General features: G+C 39.6%; 1 protein-coding gene across 2 annotated transcripts in view; it reads left to right on the plus strand.

The window, feature by feature from the left end:
- Nucleotides 1-267: 267 nt before the first annotated feature.
- The window catches only part of HECW2 (HECT, C2 and WW domain containing E3 ubiquitin protein ligase 2), a 100,202-nt gene continuing 79,865 nt past the window's right edge, over nucleotides 268-20,604 (plus strand). The window contains exons 1-2 of one of the 2 annotated variants that reach the window (XM_041472885.1): nucleotides 500-586; nucleotides 19,676-19,804. Coding sequence is in view for 1 of the 2 variants with exons in the window: in XM_041472883.1 (XP_041328817.1) it covers nucleotides 295-586 (292 nt within the window). In the remaining variant the exon portion in view is untranslated. Of the gene's footprint in view, nucleotides 587-19,675; nucleotides 19,805-20,604 lie in introns of both variants that reach the window. The other variant, XM_041472883.1, reaches the window with a different exon arrangement.

The raw sequence follows: 20,604 nt of genomic DNA on the forward strand, positions 1-20,604 counted from the left end.
TTTCTGGCTTATAAATGTTATTTCATGGTGTATGGCTAACTCCGAATTTTGTTGTAAGTGAATCGTGGGTTTTTTTAATGTACAGACACTCAGTTCTTTGCAGTGGTAGAGCAATGAAGAAAAAAATTGTATTCGGTCTGTTTCAGGCTTTTGTGGGAACATTTTTGCACTGATACTTCTCCATTTAATAACTGAGTCACCTCCTGTCTCACTTAAAACTGTCTTTTTTTCCTTCGTTGTGATAGATCTCTGAACAACAACTTTTTTACGTGAGTTGACAGAAGAGGAGAAGAGATGGCCAGCTCAGCCCGAGAGCACCTGCTCTTCGTGCGCCGTCGCAACCCGCAGCTCCGGTACACCCTGAGCCCCGAGAACCTGCAGAGCTTGGCCTCTCAGGGCACCATGCCTGAGAACATGAACTTGCAGCGTGCCAACAGTGACACTGATTTAGTGACCTCGGATAGCAGGTCTAGTTTGACAGCCAGCATGTACGAATACACCTTGGGACAGTCTCAGAACCTCATCATTTTCTGGGATATTAAAGAAGAAGTAGATCCGACTGACTGGATAGGACTTTATCACATAGGTAAGTCAGAATTGTGTTGTAATATTTCTGCCTGTTTCTTGCTATTTTGCCACTTCATATTTTCTTTTCTGATATGTGTTCTGGCATGCTACAGAATTAATCTACAGATGAAGTTGAGGTACAACTGCAGAGAGTTGCCTTGGGTTCCTCTTTGCTGTTCTTTGTGCAGTGAGCTATGTAAAAACATGATTCTAATTAATGTAGATCTGGTTCCACAATGACGTGCTAGAAGATGAAATGTGTTATTCCTAAACAATAAATATGCATAGAGTTTCCTGTTTCCAGCTTGGCTGGTGGCTGGCTTACAGACTGGAAAATTTGAACTATCATACTCATCATGTACCTTGATGTGCTTACAGTCCAATGCTTATACCTTATCTTCGACAAGTAACCTCTTCTTGTTTGTTAAAAGCAAACAAATTATCATTTGTATAAGTCTTTGATTTTGTAGAACTGAAATAGCATCAGTTCTGAAGGAGTGAAAATTTCTGTTTACGAGGAATTCTTGTAGAAGGAAATCCTCTCCAGAGATTCTTCTGTGTGGGTTTCTTTGTGCTGTTCAGGCTGTTTCATAGGAGGAGCTGGAAAGAGCTCTAGGCTGCCATGCAAAGGCCTGTGGGTTGTGTGTGCATTAGCAAATAATGTGATTCCAAAGGGGTGGATCAGTAGCTCAGTTGGTGCTGAGAGCACCAGTAACCTATCTGGGCTGTGATTTTCCTCTGTGTTGTGTGTAGTCAAGGATGCAAATGTCCCTGTTGCAGGTGTGGTTTGGAACTGTCCAAAGGACAGCCTTTATGTCCCAGCTAGGAAAGGAGCACAGCCAGTACCTGGGGCAGCACATGGGGTTAGTCGCCTTCTCAGGAATTGCTTCACGTGCACTAAATTTAACCAGTGCTCACCAAGTGGGACTGGTGGGTTCATTTGTTCCAAAATTGTGCTGCTTCTCTGGATCTAATGACTCATGTAGAGAGAATGGTCAATTCAAACTGCCAGAAGCAGCTATAGCAGAAACTGATGGAGACAGTTCTGACCACTGAAGTTACATCTGACTGGGACTAAATGTAGTGCAATGAAACTGGCCTCAGTAGGATTTTTGAGAAATACTTGCTGTGTCATCTTTTCCCAAGATGTTCCATCTCTGCATCACTTAATGTTAAATTCTATGTAGATGCTATTTCTAGTTCTCTTTTTTTAAAGTCTGATTTTTTTTCTGACATTACCATAGTTCCACAAAGTCGGCATTATTAACTTGTGCTGTCCCAGTGCATACCTGGCAATAAAAGCTCTATTGCTGCATAAGCTGCAGTCTCTCCTTGAAAAACTGTGGATGTGCACTAACTTTTAAGCCACCTAAATGAAGTGTCTCCATAATAAACAGTAATGGATCTTCCCAACAGCGTTAGCAGCTGAAGTGTGATCTGTGCTGTAAAATGCACAGACTGCTAAATGAGCTGAAACATTCTAATTTAAATACATCGAGAGCTTCATCTGCATAAAGGTATAACAGTCTTTCTTGTTGTTTTTTTTATGGTTCACAGTGCTTCAGGATTCATGTTGAATAAGCTAAAATGCAGCATCTCTGTAAAATTCTTATTGGTTCTTACTCTAGGCTGAAAGTGATTTTTATCTTATTTTCATGATTAAAAATATTTATGCATTCAGTCTGTTGAGTCCCTAAAGTACAAAAAAATATTAAGTTAGGACAGAGTAAGAAACCTGTAAGGAACACCCAAATTTATGCCTTCTTGGGCCTAAACCCCCCATTATACAACCAGGTAATACCAGAGTATGTGAATGCTGTCTTGTTAAATGATGGAAGGTCCAGAAGCTTTTGTCTCCATTGCCACTTGAAATCCGTGAATGGTGGTGTGAGTTTTGATGGTGGTTTCATCATTCTGAGTGATGAAATTGTACATTTTTTAACAACAGAGGTAAGGACATACTCAGTCTGATAGGCATGCCTGCCTGTCTTTGATGTAAATTTTTTTATCAACTCTTTCAAGTGTTAAAAAAACCTTTTAATTTGCATAACTTTTATAGCCACAGTTATGGTAAGTTAAATTCTACAGGTATAATCCAGGATTTTCCATCCTTTATGATAATAGTTCTGAAGTACCTCCAGTTTCCACTTACTCCTTTGTAAGTTGAGCACACTTCTTATTTTCTCAGGAGAGGCATGCTAGTTGGTGAAGATTTTTGAGAGTAAAAGCTCTATTCTCAAACATGTTATTAAAATTTATTGTATTTGCTTAGGGTTCTTCATCCTAGTCTTTGTTTAAAATGAAAATTATTTCATTTAAGTCTCCCCTCGGGCACAGGCTCCTGAAGGCACTGGGAACTGTGTGTGGTCACTAACACAAGGCGGCACTGGGGCTCTGCCAGCTTGCTGCCGTACCTCCAGTATTCCCCCATGTCTTCTAGTAAAGCACCATTTTTCAAGGAGCTAGGAGGAGAAAAAGGCAAATATTGTGCTCTTATTTTAAAACGCAAAAGCACAGTCCTATGGCATCTTTTTTTTAGTGTTGCTTGTACAATTAACTGTCATGCAATCTGGATCAGTGTTTTGAGAGGAAAAAGTGGTTGTTGATTCTGTGAAGAGAAGGTGAATATTCTAAAATGAGCATCATTATGAGTCAGGCATTTACACAAAGAGGTTTGGCAAGGGTCTGAAGCAATCCAGGTACATTTTCAGCTGAAAATAAGTTTTGCAGAGTTACAGCCATTATAAAAGGAAATGAAAATGGACACTGGAAGCTGTCTTGCCTCTTCATTCATTAATTTTCTCAAGTAGCATGTTCTCATTAGTTTTCTGTAATGAGAAGGCAGTTCTGTGCTTCTGTGTGTGGTTTTATTGCTCAGTTAGAACTGCAGGGGCTCATGAGGAATCCCACAAAAGTTCTTAATAAAAGTTTCTTTATAAAAGTCTGAGCAGAACCCACTGCACACATTCACCCAGCATGGACTGGTGCAGTTGGTAACAAGACTGTCAGCAATCAGAGTCACTGCCTCTGCTGTTAGTGCTTTGCAGGTGATTGATTGGCTTTCACTAGGGAATAGTAGATGGAGCTTTTCCCAGTACAGTACAACTTTAGTGAAGTGTTTAGCCTGCTAAATAGTTATGAAAATAAATGTTCCCTTTTTAAAATGAGAAGAGCCCAAGGGGAAAAACACAGAATCATCTTATTCTGAAGGACTGATTTAAATTTTTTTTTTAAGTGCATGTGAATATTTTTTGGGGACTTCTGGTTATTTTATTTTTTTAAAAAAGGAAGGAAGTCATAAATGAACAAAAGCTTTGTAGAAAAGACTGTATTTTATGAGACATTAATTCATGGGCTACTCCTGCACAGAAACTTTCAGTCTTTCATTTTTAAATGCAAGGAATTGAACCTAACTGAAAAATTCTACATAGCTAAATTCATGCTCAGATTTTCTAGGATTTTGTACTTTAAAGAATGTTGTTAGATATGTATATGAGCTTGTTCACTTGTAGCATACTTTTATCTTCTTCGCTTTCATCAATATGCATGTGAAAACATGGCCAGTTTTCTTGCTGAGGAACGGCTTTGTGCGCATGTTCTTTTTCTTTCCCAGTGTATTCTTAAGGATTACCAGAAGAAAAGTGTGTGTGAGGGACGTGGTGTATTCTGTGAAGGCAAACATCCTTTTTCCTGGCTTTTTCTGGATTTGTACTGGCTGAACTTTTAAAAGTGTCAGTAGCACTTCTGGAACAGTCTTGTCCATCAAGTTTTGTTAAAGCAGCTTTCTGTCTGCAGAGGAGATGTGTGGGAGTGCAGATAGCACAGCTGTGAAAGCACAGAGGGTCCCACCGAGGCTGCGTGCAAGGCAGAAATGCTGTTTGCTCTCTTTGGGTAAATCGGGCAGTCTTGCATGAAACGTGAAATTGTCAAATCTGAAATGCAGGTTTATCATTTTGGATTCAGCTTTAAGCTCTGCCTAGAATGGACCTGTCGTTTTTTCTTCAGGACTGGTAATGAGGATTGTCACTTGAGAGTGACAAGCATGATGAAATTTGAAGAGGGGGCTTTTTAGTACAGATACTGAGCCTGTGCTTACTTTGAGAAGTAGAGGTAAATTTTCAGTCCTTCTGTACTTACAAGGAAGGAAGAAATCCTCTTCTCAAAAATTCTCGATTTCTAAGTAGGATTTAGACTGAAAATCACTATTTATTGAAGTCGTAGCAGACTACAGAATTTAACACACATCCTCTTAGACCCATAAGGTTTTCTTGCTCAGTAGCAACCCAGCTTTTGGTTTGTGTATGCCTGTTTTAAAAATTATTGTTGTTACAAGCAATATTTAATACATTGGAGGTTGTTTTTTATTTCCTCGATTCATGAGGAATCTGTATCTTGCTATGGCAGGAGTGCTCAAGCTCTGGAATCCTGTAGTGAGTAAAGCTGTGCCAAATACTGGCCCCAGTTGGAATCAAAGAAGATAAATGGATATTCAGTTTGAAGGAACTATAAGGTCCCAGTTTTCTTGCTACTGTGTTATTGTAGCAACAGGCTTCCAGGACTTCCTTGGAAAGTAAGGGCTGCTCAAAAAGATGAGCAGGTGGACTCTCCACTACTCCTGGAATGCTGAGGGAAGTTGCATCTTGATAAGTGTTACGGGTTGTCATGAAGTCTCATATTAAAAGAAAACAGGAAGTACAAAATAAGGAATAAAAAGTCAGCAGAGAGAAGCAAACCCTATTTCTGGTTAAAATAGATTATCTCCCATGGCCAAATTGCACAGGTTGGCCTATTTTTGTCCTAATTTACAGAGTCCTATTTATGCTGCCTGCCCTCATTCTAGAGAGCCTTAGCACATTCAGAATGCTGGCTGTCAAAGGTCACTGTATTTGTTTCCATTAGCTGCCTTACAGAAACTGCTTGCTTTTTGTTATACCTGCATCATGGGTCCAAAACAGAATTATAAAACCAGACAAAAATAAAAAGAAACAAACCCGCCTACCCCCGATGTGAACTTATCTAGGGCAATTTAGATAGGCTCTGGGTTTATACTAAGCTTCCTAGGGTAATGGAGTTTGGAGACTCTCCTTTTCAGGTCAGACAGGATTAAAAAGAAAAAAGCTTTTGCATAAACTGCCTTTAGTATGCTTAAAATAGAGGCTCACATTAGACAGAGAGATTATAAAGTGTTAAAATACTTTATTCCTAGAAGATTTATTTGGTTTGCATTATAGAAAACATACAAAGTAATACCTTTATTATCTTCCAGAAAATTCTGATTTTGCACTTGATTTTTTTTCTGCTTCCTGTTCTGTTCTTTCCTTTTCTGTACTTAAAAACGTGAGCAGTACTGTTCATGTCTGTTGACTAGTTGCTAGGCATAAAACTATTAATTTGTGGTTACTCCTTATTCTGGCTGCTGCTAAGGTCTGTAAGCTGCTGGCTTGCGTTTCTGTGTGGAAGAGTCTTTCCCAGCTGGCTCCATGAGAGTCTCTGGCTTTGACTTCCAGGACACTGGCACTGTGCTCTTTGTCATCAGCCATAATGCCAGAAAAAGCTGCCTTGATAGTTTAATTTGCTGGTGCCTTAGTAATATTTAGGGAAGGGCCACCTCTTGAGTGGGATAATGAAAAGTAGGGGCAGTCTAATGTAACAACTGTGTCCTAAAATGTGATGAGGCTTCAGTGGTCTAAAAATAATAAACCAAAGGTCTTCAGAAGCTTTCCCTCCAGGTACTACATTCCAATTTTATTCTTTCAGTTCTTCCTAGGTCCTGACCCACATACAAAGCTCTTTTTTCACCAGCATGGAATTTTTCCTCTTCAGTTGTGAGCTGGTGAACTTTGTTCAAAAATCAGTGTATGGCCAGCAAAATGCCATTTCTTTACTGCAGAAAATTAGAAGATGCAGATGGAAAGTGTTTTCTCTATGTATTTTTCATTGCATTAAGTAGATGCCTGAAAAGATACTAGTTACATTAAAATGTATGGGTTTTAATTGTTTTAAGAAGAAAATAATTAATTCCCTGCTAAAACCCCCAAAATCTAGGAACTTGTAGGATGATACATAGATTCAAACTGTGACAGAAAAGGTCTTGCCAGAACATCCAAACTTTTCAGTTAATTGTGGTCTTTTTCAGTTTTTCAGATAGCCCTGACCTGAAAACTAGACAAACGTAGCTGCAGGGAGGACATTTTCAGCTGTGTTGTCAGTATCTTTCCACTGCAAGAGGTTTTGGCATGACAACATTTATAATCCTTTGGATAGAAAGTGGTGCTCTCACAACCCTGCCTTTTTGAAGTGACTGTTCTAGCAGATGGGAAGATGGCAAATACAAACACTGGATAATGAAAAACAGTGTAGACCTCTGGATTTGTAACATTCCCTTTTACCATAAAACTGTCTCGTGTCAGCTTGTATTTTAATTTGGTTGAAGGAGGTTGGATTTAATTTTTTAAAAGACATTTCCAGTGCTGTTTTCTATCGTGAAATCCATGTGCCATACAGTATTTTCAAAGTAATTTGGAAAAACAGTTATTCCAAGTCAGTGATAACTGGATTGAAAAAGGTATTGCATAAATTCCTTTGTTGATTTTTTTCATGTGAGAAATAGTTGTGTTTGCATAGTGTTAGAATTCCTCCTGTACATTTTTAATGAAGTTCTTGCCTCCTGTGTCTGCACTGATTTATCAATGACTGTAAGAATCTGAATTGAGATGTGTTATAAGCTGAGTATTAAATAGGATATGTTAAGGATGTGACTGGTGTAGGTAAAGCCAGTGGGACATGAAAAGATGAGACACAAACATACTAGGACTCTGAAGCTAACACTTTTTGGCAGATTCATTTAATATAATTTTTAATATAGTCTGATATTGGATACACAGATTCTTAAATTATAACTGGAGGAGGTTAACGAAGGTGCCAATACGGATTTAGATAGGCCTCCTTTCCTAGCAAAGCTCATCAATTTATGCTCTTTGAAGGACAGAAAAGACACAGAGAATGCCCAGGTCTGAAACTTCTCTGGTATGAAAAAATTTTCAGGTGGGCCAGAGTGGTACCCAGCCCTTGTAGGATTTGCCATTTGTCATGAGGAAGGTTCTGGTTTGGGGTGAAGATGCTGGAGCTGTGCAGTTCCACTGACCGTGCTGTGCCGGCGCTCACCCTGTGGGCACTGCAGGACCTGGGCACGGCTGCACTGGCAGTGTTTCCTCTCTCCATGCCCAGCAGCAGCCAGGACTCCACTGCCCTCACTGTAATGGGCAGCTGATTTTCAGGCAAGCAAACCCTGTGCTTCTGAGCTTTGTTTCAAGAGATCTGCCTCCTTTGTGTGGCAGTCATTCAGAGTTCGTGTCAAACTGATCAGTCTTCCGTTGTGTTTCAAGTCATTGATCACTAATGTGTCAGTAGTCCTAGAAAGTTCATAAAAATCAGTGGGTTTATTGCCCTTGTCATTCCTACCCTAACGTTGGGAAGAAATGAATCCCTTATCTTCCAATGTGTGGTAATGCAAAAAACGAACCTACAATTTCCATGTAAGCAAGGTAGTCGTTCTGTGTGTACTGTAGTAAGGCAAAGAGGAAAAAGACAGGTATCTATTCAGATATGGTGTGAGCTCTCACACTCCATTAAATGCATCTTTCCTTGTGAATTTAAACTTCATCTGATGGTCAAAAATGTAGTTCATGTGACTTAAGTCACACTTGAGGATAATTTTCGAGAGGGAAGACTGAAAGCTTGGATCTAATAAGTGTCATCTGTGAAGAGGATTAAGAACTGAATGCATTCCATGCCTTGCAAAATCAGGACCTTAATCAATGTTTTATCTTTGCCATAAAATGTGGAAGCACTTTCTTGTATGTGAAGCTAGTTAAGCCTAAATGGGTTTGACTTCATAAAATTAAATATGTGTAGAAAAATGTTATAGTGCAGTAATAGGCACATTTGGTTGTCACTGAGATAAATATCCAGTAATGACCTCATTAAAAAAGAAAAAAAAATTCTATGTTCACTGTAGTTTAATTTGTATCTAGAGTTTCATGCATGACATAGTTCAGCAGATGGAAGCCTGCAGGGTGGGGGAAAATTCAGTTTGACAAATTTTTCAACATAGATCCCTCTTTTAATTTTAGTAGAATTCCAGAAAGACACTTGCTTCCCAGATACCGAATAAGGATGCAACAATCTACTAAAGTCAACAGTGAGTAAGATTTTTAGGAGTTATTGATGAGGTGGTACTTAATGTGCAGGCAACAACACTTTTTCTGATGTATTCTTAAATTTTTAAATTTGAGCAATAGGGTGAGAAGTGCATTGTCCAGTTCTCTTTGAAAACCCCAAATCAAACATACCCCTGCTATGTGTTCAGAAGTGAAATCCCAGCTGACATCAGTGCCACTGTCCCAAGGGATGTGAAGAGCTCTGAGTAGATCAGATCAGGAAAGGTTTGGAGTTTGGAAAGCAGTCCTAATTACAGCATGTTGAACTGAGTGCACTCCTTCTCTCCTGCTCAAGCAGTTAAATACAAATCTGTGTGTTTCAGATTCAGGTAGGTGACTGTGCTTGGTGCTGCTGGTTGCTGGCTCAGCAGTGCCAAGCTGGCAGAGCATTTACTCTCCCAAGAATGCAAACAGCTCTGGGCCTCTTCAGCATCTCGGAGGGGCTGAGGGACAGGAGCAGGGGTTACCCGCAGGAGCGTGGGACCAGGAATGGGAGGGACATTCTAGGCAGTAATTTGCCACTGGACATGCTCATCCACAGTGTGCAGCAGTGACCCCAGCAGAGAGGCTGTGATGGGATGTGATTTGTAGGCTGCTCTGAAAGGAGTGTGAGTCTAATTGCACTGTTAGCAATTAGTTACTTATGTCCGAGTTTGTGTGATTGCTGGTAGTAGCTGAGTTGGTGAGCCTTTGCTTCTAATTGCATTCAATTCTAGGTTCTGTTCATTGCCTGAAGAGTCCCAGGGAATTAATGCTTTTTACAAATGCTCTCCTGGAAATAGTGTAGAAATAATGGAAATCTTATATGTAGGTGCTTTCAAGATAATTACACAAGTTAATTAAACTTCCTTGCCTTCATTAGTCTACAGTTTTGTGTTATTTTTGATGTTGCATGCGAGAGAGCGCTTTTTATTTCAGAGATTTTTATATTACAAAGTTAAATAAGCAAAATCATTATCTCCTTTCTTGACTTCTGATGATGCTTTTTGGCACTGGTTAAAATGATACTGCTTCTGAAGAACTGCAGAATGACCTTTTTGTTTCTTCTGGCTTTGGTCTCATCCAGTTAATTTGCAGAGCTATTTAGTACTTATCATAAGCAGTGTTTGGCTTCATTTCTCTCATTTTCATGACATCAGCTTAAATATTTGAGATGAGAAATAACTATATTGGCATCCTTTTTGTTGAGGAGTTAAATGTACTACTTCTTAACCGTGAAGTAGTCATCCATCTCACTACAAAACTACTAAAGCCTAAATGTGAGAAAAATGATCTGGCAATGTATAGGGGGAAAAAAAAATCATTCCTGTTACTCTGGATGTGGCAGGATGGTGCTTAAGACAAGTTAGCAGTTTTTCTGGTTATTACTTGAAAACTCTCTTTATGCCATCAGTGCATTACTCAGAAGTTAATTTATCTTGGAAATTCTAAATTGTTTTCAGCTGAAGTAGATTGCCAAAATTGTAAGTGATCTTCCAACCTCCTTTTCCCCCTCCTTCTCCATCTATATACTGCATGTCACGTGATGAAGAATAGGTTATAAGATGATATTTTCTAGATAATGTCCTTTTGCTTAGGACTGCTCTGCAGTTAAATGTAGTAAATCAAGACTTTGTAATAAAATGAAATTTCAAATTTCATTTAGATTTCCAAAGGAAAACTGTCTTCTGTTTAGCTAGAGCATGAACTCTACAGTTACTTTGAGATGGCTTATTTGATACTCAAGAACATTTACTAGTGCCTTGAGATGTTGATCCATTGCTGGAAACCGCTGAAGGTAATGAGTCTGTGATGAGGTGATTCAGTGTTGTGTTACTCATCTCACTGAAGGGCTCTATTGGATGCGTGGTTTGACCATGGACTCTGTGCCTCTAGGAGTAAGCACCAGGGACTGAAAGCTCTCATGAGGCACACAGGCAGCAGTTTTTAATTTAACTGTAGGGGAGATCCACTAAACTGTTGCAGGGTAGGGTTTTTTTTGTCTTTGCAGGGAGAAAACAAACTTAGGAGAACCACTTCCTGATTAGCCATAGTATGTTGGTTTTAAAGTGGGTGTAAGGAGAGTTACGAGGATGGGAAACAAACATTGCGTTTCACAGAAAATATTTCAGGTTCTTTTAGAACTCCTTCCTGCTCATTTCTTTAGAAATCTAAGACTGGCTTATCTTATTGTGTGTGTATATTGGATGAATTTCTTCCAGGATGTGTTGGCTCATTTCCTTGAGTACTTCTAAATTTTCTGAATTTTTTTCAGTCACAACAGATAGCTCAAAAAGCTTTAAGGAAATGAGTCAACCTCCTGAAATAAATTGCTTACTGAATAGAGGATACTGTGTTCAACATCACAGACGCCCTTGATAGTTCTGTGGATACTAATTAACAGATAGTCTCTGAAAATCTGTTATATCCAGGTTCCAAAAGGATTCAGGAGACAAATACCCACAGCAAGCACATGAGCTTTCCTGTTATGAATGTGGGGCATGCTTCTAGACTGACAGGTATTAGTATGAGAGGTGCAGATGGCGAGGTGACAGACAGGCTCTCTAATGCAAAATTAAGGATGTTGTTGAACTTAAGTGTAAATAAATAGGAGTAATGTAAAGGTGCTGAGTTGAGGACTACAAAGCTTTCATAAAACAACACTGAAATCTGAAGGCTGCATAGGCAAAATGCTTTGGTCTTTATTTTATTACTCACAAGCAATTTGCATTCTGGTTCCAGGAGCCCTTGCTGTGAGTGTCCTGAGTGTCCTGCAGGTGCCTAAAGCCGGTGAGGTTTTTCTGTGAGCAAAGGCCCAATGCCTGGCCACCTTCCTTTTGGGTTGCAGGAGTCCCAGCAGGGAGTTTCCTTGCTTGGGCTTTGCTGAGTCACTGCGCTGGCAACTGACTGCAGTCTTATATAGTTAGATTAAAAATAAGTAAGAGGACACCATTTTAGTAACATATCTGTCTTATACAGTAGGTAGGCACAGGATTCAGGATTTTCTTTGCTTCCCAAGGATTACTCAGCGACTCAAGGACAGAAATGAGAAAGCCAGCACCAAACACCATGATCTGGGATTTTCTGTCTGATGGGCCTAACTAAAAGTAAAACCAGATGGCCCTTAATATTTAAAAAGTTCAATGTCTGGATCTGGATCTGAACTTTGAACTCTGAGGCAGCAAGTAATAAGCCAGCTTGCCCTGCTTTGGTGCATTATACAGAAAGTCCCTGATGCAGGCTGTAAATACCACATCTCTAAACAGAGGTGGCGTGCATCTCCAGACAGGTGACGTGCACTGCCAGGCACTCAAGGGAAATCTGAATACATGCACACCACAGTAGAGAGAAGAAAGCCTGGAACATCTGCAGAGGAGTTGACCCTGTTGGTGTGCAAAGTGTCTCAAAATAGTGAGAGTTGCATAAAAGCAGATGCAAAATACAAATCCAGCTGCAGTGGAAGGAGACAGAATAAGGTGTAGGGCTCTGTCTCTGTTTTTGTGGTTGTTGTCAGTGGTTGTTGCCTGTAATTTGTGGTCGTGAACAATTAACTTGCTACATTTCTCTTGTTGGAGCGTAAGTGTTGGCCATGGTAGTTTGGTACTGTGATCTGTAAGCTTTTTAATACAACATTTAGGAATGAAGTAGCAGTGTTGTGTGCAGGCAAAAGGACAGAATAGTCATGGTTTATTAAAAAACAAACAAAAGCATTGCATCAATAGAAGCATCCCTGTTGAAGAATCTGAAGAAATTATTGATTGATTTGGCAGGAATACAAGAAAGAAAAACAATGCTTGATGTGAGATTGACTTGCAGTTCCAGCTTGAGCAAAGGAGATGGTATATTCCAAACATGATAGAGAAAATCAGCAAAAATAGATGACTGAAACCATCAGGATAAACTCCCGGCTCATTGTGACAAAATAGGTTTGGTGGTCTCAGCAAAGAACCAATAAAAAACTTGTGTATGTCTGTCGAACAAGCCCCAGGCTGCAGTCCAAGGGAACCTGAATCAGGTCAGGGACAGTGCAAGAATGCAGGCATTGAGACAGCAGTGAACACATTCTATTTCCTCCATCTGTATACCTTGCAAAAATAGCATCTTTGGAAGTGTATGTGCAAATTTGGAATGTGCTATGCTCCCAATCTATTTCTGGATTATCCTGTGTCTGCTTAAAGATTAATTCAGTGCATAAGCACGCTATACTGTTTGGTGGACAGGACTGAGAAAAACATGATGTGCTCCTGTAGAGTGAACTGGGTCAGACTTCAGTCATATGCTCATCCAAAGAGCCTGCTCTCCTGGTGACTACAGTGTTTCCCTAATTGTGCTGTTAAATTCTGCAATGTCAGGGTGCTAGTGCCAGATCCCCAAATGGGACAGTCTTTGTTTGCAAGTAATCAGTGACACATAATATAAAATAAAGCAAAAATGTAAGAAATTGTAAGCTGTAGAAACCACAGTTTGGCTGAAAATTATGCCCTTGGGACTTGGTTCACAAATATTAGCAAGATTTGCAGCTCACTGTACAAACCTGTGGCTAGTTAGGCGGGATATAACCCATCTGAATTGATTTTTTTTGTTTGCAGTTCTTATATACTTTTAAACCCATAGATACCTTTTTTGTTATTTTTGTATATTGCTTGCCCACTTCTTGGATTTATGTTACCACATTGAATAGTTCTGGCTGTGCTCACTGGAACAAAATATGTGTTTGGAAACACGTAGAGTATTTTACTTCAGGTGCAACATTAGTAGGAAATGCTTAGAAAAGATGTTTGCTTTGTATAGGTTTGTTTGGCTTCATAATGAACTCAGCTTCTTGGACCATTTATTCTTTTTGTTGGTCGCTTTTACATTTGGGTTAAATTACCGAGACATTGAAGCATGACAAAAGGATATTGTCAAAATATAAACATTTTTCTGTATTCCAAACCAGGAAGCTCCCTGACTTTCTAATAAATTCCCTAAGAAACCTATTACTGCCAAATGACAATAGACTAGTTTGCATTCCCGCTTAAACAACTCATAATATTGAAGATAAACTTAAAAACAACAGCTGCTAAGGGAATATTAAATCCCACAAGATCCTTAAGAGATGTGTGCTGTAGAGACACAGAATAGAATGTTTTTTGACACGTTTCAGAAACCAGAAGAATTTCTAAAAGGCAAGTGAGTAATTGCTTGAAACTGGCAAAGAAATTTTTTTCCCTAAAAAAAAGTATTTTTGGGAATGGACTTGAGCACTGAAAAGGAAATGTTGGCTGATATTGTTACTGTCAACAAGTTGGAACAGGCTAAGAAGAATTTTGATCAATGTCAGAAGCTGTAAGTAGTAATCAAGTGCAATTGAAAGTGAAGCTGAGGAATCAAAAGGCTGTCCTTTGTCTCCTTTCAGTGATGAGTCAATTCTCTCCACCCAGGGTTGAAGGAAGCCACATTGCTGAAAATTTGACGATATCTGTACCATCATAATAGGTTCGGGATTCAAACCATCAACCATTTGAGAATGCAAAACTGAAACTAACCTGGATTCCTAGATGTCAGCTGCTGTGTGTAGGAAAACTCTTTTTTTCTGTGTATCTGATCTGTTCTGTGGGTGTACTGCTTCTTGTTTTAGCCCTCATTCCTAGCAATAAATAGCACTTTCACACACTCACATACCAAAAAAAGAAGTAAGTCTAAGTAAACACCAAGTAAAACAAGGGCTGAAGCTGCAAAAGTGATTGAGGGTTAAATGAACTCCACAGGACTCTTGGGGAGTGTGTTTGGCACGTACTTTGCTCTTTCCTGGTTCATTCCAGGAAAGGAAAGAGAGCTGTGGGGAAAGCTGAAGGTGGGACTGAGTATCAGAAGCAAAATGAGAACATCCAGCTAGCTGGCCATAACAGCAGCTGGTGGATCACTGTGTGCAAAGGCTGCGTCAGCTTTTTGGGTGATGCTGTCTCTGTAATTCAAAATGGTTTGTGCTCAGATCAGCCCTTGCTAATGATCAATTAATTTTTTTTTAAATATGTCGTTCAGAAAACTTTCAGTAATGTGATAGAAACTTTCACTGGCAAAAGCTACTTGTTAGAACTGCTGGCGGGTGTACATATGTGGGCAGTTAAAACACTTAATTCGGATTTGTGGTTACAGTCATTCTCCTTCATGGCCATGAGCAGAGCCAGCCATCTGGCAAGGGAGTGCCTCCTTCTCAGCACACATCTGAGAGCTTCCCACAAATGAGATTTCAGCTCATTAGGATACTTTATGCCCTTGCAGGGATTTGAGAAGAAATACATACCTTTAATCTCCTGTACTTTTTTCTGAGTTGCATGTTTTTGTTCTCTTCTAGAAAATAAATATGTTTACTGAACTTAGCCTTTTGATTGCATGTATACATTAAAGATTTTTTTCTGTGGTTTATTCAGAGTTATTATAAATTCCTAATGAATTATTTGGGCCTGCAGCCCTTTCATGGAAAGTTATGACATGATTAGAGGGTTAGAAGTGTGAGCCCTTGCTGAATGACACTGCTCTTCAGCTGATGGCTTCCTTTATTTTCATTGGTAAAGATGATGGAGTTACTTTTGGGTTGTAGCTGCTTATGGTTGGTTGGTGTTTGTCTGTAGCACCTGGAAGGTCTTGATGATCAAGATGTTGGACATAGAGACATGACTGAGCTCATCCTTTGAGCTGTATCAATATTTTCTAGCATTTGTAAAATGTAAATATTTCTGCCAGCAATAGGTCTGTTAGAATATGAATGGGAAAAGAGCATGTCAGGTGGATAATGCACCAGTAAATTCAGGTCAGTTTTTGTAGAAGATAATTGCAGAAATTGAGGGATTTGTGTCACTTGAGTAAGCTAGAATGAGGTTTTCAAATTATTGATGCGATGAGTAACTAGTTCTGGCTTTTCACCAGTTTTGAGGATCATCTGTCAGGTGAGGTTTTTGAATTGATAAATGTATTAACCTAAAGGCCGTGTAACCTAAATTATAGATGCTTACAATTTATCATCACCTCACTTTTAGGACCAGAGGATGAAAAGGGTAAATAAGCATGAGACTTGTCAAAAAGTGGTTGCAAAATTTATGTGAGTTTATAAAGTATTCACGTGTCATTATTAAGTTGTAGGGCAGGGGAAACAGGATGGCTGCTAATAATTCGACATGGAATGGCTCCTGTTAATTAGGACAAGAAGTTTTGTAGGTTATTAGGTAAGTAGTAACAGGTTTGATACTTCCCTTAGCTACTTCTTAGGGAACCCATCTTACCACTGGCTGGGTTTCAGATAATAGTTTACCATTGCTACTCTAAACTCTGTATAAAACAGGTTACTTTCTTTTGCTGTATGAAAAGCTGGAGGAGAAAAGGAAAAGGGAGCAGAAGGATGAGCAGAAAAGGAAAGCAGGAAACTAGACAATGTTCTGTGCAAATCTACAGATCAATAACAACAAATATGCTTGTAATGAATTTTACTCTGTTTCATGGGTAGCCGACGTGAGGCATATTGCAAAATGCTGCCTGGAAATAAAGGTGAGTACTCAAGCTGAATGTTTCAGTAATAGACAGCTGCCAAGTACATGTTTCCTATCTGATTTTAAAATTTCATTAACATAAACAGAACAAATGACACCTGGCAATAGTTTCAAAATCCAGATTTAAAATAACATGCATATGTTTTTGAAATCTCTTCTAGCCTGTTGTGCTTTTCCTACATGTGCATCACAGTGATATGTATGGTGTTTTAAAGGGCAGATGTACATTGCATAATAATTCAAAATGGTGTTTAGTTTTTAGATTTGCAAACAACAACAAAAAAGTAAAAATAGAACACAGTCATCAACTCTATTTTTAAAATCCTCTCATTTATGGCAGTTGTGTTTGCTGACAGTTCCACAAGAAAAGCCTCATTGTGAGGTATAAGTAATTTACAGAAGATCTACATGTGAAATGAAGTGCACTTAAGGTTAGTTTATGAGCTAGTAATGGCTGTCAAATGAGCCCATATTTTACCAAAATTAAACCCAGAAGAGATCATTACATCATTCAGTACAGTGTGCTGTGTATTAAGGCCAGTCAGTGTTGTCCAAATTTCTCCTCTCCTGAATATTCCCACTCTGAAAAGATGAAAATGTGACTATTGCCAAAGAGCAGCAGCAGACTGAATGGGAATAATGTTCTGATTGCAGAGCAGGAATTGCTCCAAGTACGTTTTGAGGCTGAGAAGGAGGGAAAGGGATGACCATAAACATATGACCTTTCCTGAAGTGGTTTCCACTGTTTCCACTTGAGAAGTGTTTGACCAGAAAAAAAGGCACACCAAGCAAAACTGCTAGTTTGTCTGGGACCTTTCTGCACTGGGTGTCTGCATACAGGACCAGATGTTTGCTGGTTAATAAATAAACCAGCATGAAGGCCACAGAATAAATGGCCCCTCACTTTTTCTGCTGCCTGTAGGATTACATGTGATGTGTATGAAGACAGCCACAGCACAGAAAGCCTCTCTGTAAGTGCAGCTGTGCTAGTGGCAAAATTGTGCTTTTATTGGTAATGTTTATTTACCAGCAGAATTTCCTGGGGGCAGGATAGGCTATGTAGACAAGAGCATGGCTTTGCTGATATCACATCTTCCACAGCAGGAATACTTTGTTATATGTTTGGGTTTTTCTGGCAAAGATTTGTGATGGGAATGTGGTCACAGATAAAAGTGCATGCCCTTTATCTTTGGAAGCTGCAATCCCCTTTTGCGTGCAGCTAAAGCAAGCTCAGCAGCTTGTGTGCTGCCAGAAAACAAGTGCTTATCTGACACCATATAAGGCTGTGGCTGAGGAGGAAAATGATGAAAAACATTCCACAATAAACTTAGACTGGCAGATTTAATATGGCACAGAAAAGGTTAGATACAGTTTTTTTTTTCATTTCTTTTTTAGTTTAGCTCTGACAGCATTTAACCCCACAATAACTTTTTTTGTGTTAATTAGGAAAAAATGGCTTGTTTTCCTAGATATTCTAAACAGTCTTGTCCCAAAATAACAGGATTTTAGGATATTGGTGCACTCAGGGTTTGTTGTTGTGGAGATTGGTTTTGGGTTTTTTTGCCCTTGGACTTGCTACTGTTAAAAGCAAGAAAAACACCTTTAGGATACAGGATTGTGGGAGTGTCAGGATGTGTTTAGAGACAGGATATAACAGTGAGGAGCATATTGAGAAGGAATTATGGTTGTGAAGATGAGTTTGAGTTTTAGCAAGATGTGAGATGCAGTGAAGTGCTTAAAAAAAAAAAAAAAAAGGAAGTGATGCTACAGGAGAGACAGGCTTCTCTTTTCCCTAGTTGTATTGCTTGTATCTTTGCTGTCCTCATATCCTCTCATCTTTATAATGAACTAGCCTGCTTAGTTATTGTAGTGCTTTAGAATATTGGTATAGTCCAACTTTGGTAGCCAGTGGTGGCCTAAATCTGAATTTCCAAGCTGTTCCCTACCTGGTGGTCACTGTTTTTGGCAGTCTCCATCTTCTGCACACATCACTTCCCCATACCCATCAGCAGCTGAGATGATTGTGAGTTGACAGGAGAGGTGGTGCAGCTTTTGCCTCAGCTGTGTGCTGCTTCTTTCAGGAAGAGGTTGAAACACCCCATGTGCCATATTTCCCCCCACATACAGCTAGCTGGACCTCAAGAATTAAATGGTAGGTGATTTATTAGCATTTTGCAAAGATGTTGGGAGTCTTATGCAATATCATTCAGCCTCTTGTGTCTAAGGGTGTGCAGTACCATCTGTCAGAGTTTTTTCAGTGTCATTCTTTAGCTTAATTTTTGCTCTAACATTTATGCCTTTCTTGTTGTAGCCAATCTTTAGTAGTGCAGTGCAGGAACAGCCAAGCATTGTGTCCCTGTGCTGTGCAGGCTGTGGTTTCCAGGTGGGCTGGGTCAGCTGGCAGGTGGCTCATGATGCTCAGGGCACTTGTGCCGTGGGGCTGGCACATGTGTGAAACCTGGACTGGAGGTGGGAATGAAGTGCACATCATTTATGAAGGAGGATTAGTAAGATTTTCAGGAAAGATGTTAAGCTTGAGGTCATTTCCTTCCTCTTGTTATGCTTTTGAATTTCTGCCAGTAAGATGGGTGAAAGGGCTTATTTTTATCTTTGAATGCTTTGAATTTCAATGATGCCTTTACTTTGAATACAGAGAAGTGGAATTCCACTTTATTCCTGCCATTGTACTGTCATATGCCTGAAAAAATGACTTGTATTTTTTTTCCAATATCTTTGTGTCTTGCATTCTAGTTAACTAATCCTTTGAGCTGCTGCTGTGCCCTGAAATATCACATTGTGTGAGGGCACATGGAGATGCTCTGATCCCCATGCTGAAGTGTTAGTGTACATAAAGAAGGAATCAAAATATAGTGGTATAATTCTTGGAAAAGAAGGAAATAGCCAGTGTCAGAATATGAGCTCTGTATGAAAATGAGAGCAAGGATTTTCCCACTTTATTAAGTTTCAATATCAAAAAGGTTTCATAGTTCAGTGTTTGAATGGGGTGTGTGGTATGGTGTCTGTGCTCTGCTTGTGCAGCTGAAGTAGGAATGAAGTGTTAGAGAAGTTGATGTTATTCCTGGCCATCCTGTCAGTCACAACTAGAAAAATTAATAATGGCTCTTGCTGCATAAAGCAATAGAGTGCAATAAGTCAGCAACATATTCATGTACACAGTGAGTCACAGGGGGCACACAAGGGAATGCAAGTGGAGTCTTTCTGCTTCTTGCCCATAGCTCAGGGGCAATCAGTGGAGGTACATGAACCTTAAATTTGGTTGTGCAATAGGAAAAACTGCTGCTGTGCTGTGAGGAGCAAACACCTCTTTTTTTCTGACCATGGGTCATGATTATAAATGATGATGATTCTTCACTGCTAATGTAGGAGGACTGTGGACCAGAAGGCTGAAATCTGTGTCCAGGCTGGAATTCAGAGTGTTGTCCAGCACCCTCTGGCAGTGCACGATTACCTTCAGGAAGAGCTGCAACAGCACCTTCTCTCCTGTGTGAGCCTGTAAGAGCATCTCTTGTACCTTTTTCTGCCTCTTTTCTGCTCTTGCTTTTCTCAGTTGGGCACTTGTGTCTTGTATTTCTGTTACTTTCCAAGTTTTTTTCAAAGTGTCCCGAAGAGTGAAGAGAACTGTAATAGTCGGATCTTGTAGCTGCTTAGGGAGCTTTAAAGACTGTCCAAGAATTTTGTTCTCAGCTTTTTTGGGGTTGCTCTGCTGGGAGAGAGGGAGGAATGTTTCCAGCCATTTACTCTTCAGTGTGTTAGATTTCTCTTACAGTGTTCCAGTTCTGATGTTCTTTCACCTTCTGTCCTTTGAAGATACAATTCCTAGAGGTGCTTATGCAAACACAAAGCAATATGTTAGCTTTCATCCCTTCATTAGCAAAGAATCCATCTTAATTTCTTTGACTGGAAGTGTTTTTGAGAAATCTTCAATTGAGTAAAATAGATACTCCTGTAAGAGGTGGAAGGGGGTTTTTTACTGGTTTTTTTTTTTTTTTTTTTTTTTAAAATCTGAGTATTACTAGGAAAACCAAGATATGCTTTGAGAGTCTGGACCTACAGCTCCACAAGTGTGCAATTTCATGAAATGTGTGCTGTGAAAATTTTGATCTTAGGCTACAGACCAGATTGCAGGTTCCTTTAGGAATCCTCTTTGTTCTTGAGGTGCTGGGACTGCTTTGGCACGGTTTGGGTCCTTGCCACAGGCTGAAGGAGTTTTTGGTCAGCTGCAGGTGTTCCACCAGGAGGCCATTGAGGAGCTGGAGCATCTGGAGGAATAGAGGCTTGTCCAAGCTCCTGCC

The sequence above is a fragment of the Pyrgilauda ruficollis genome, unplaced genomic scaffold (genome assembly GCF_017590135.1).
Source record: "Pyrgilauda ruficollis isolate IOZ18807 unplaced genomic scaffold, ASM1759013v1 scaffold3, whole genome shotgun sequence".
Taxonomy (NCBI): domain Eukaryota; kingdom Metazoa; phylum Chordata; class Aves; order Passeriformes; family Passeridae; genus Pyrgilauda; species Pyrgilauda ruficollis.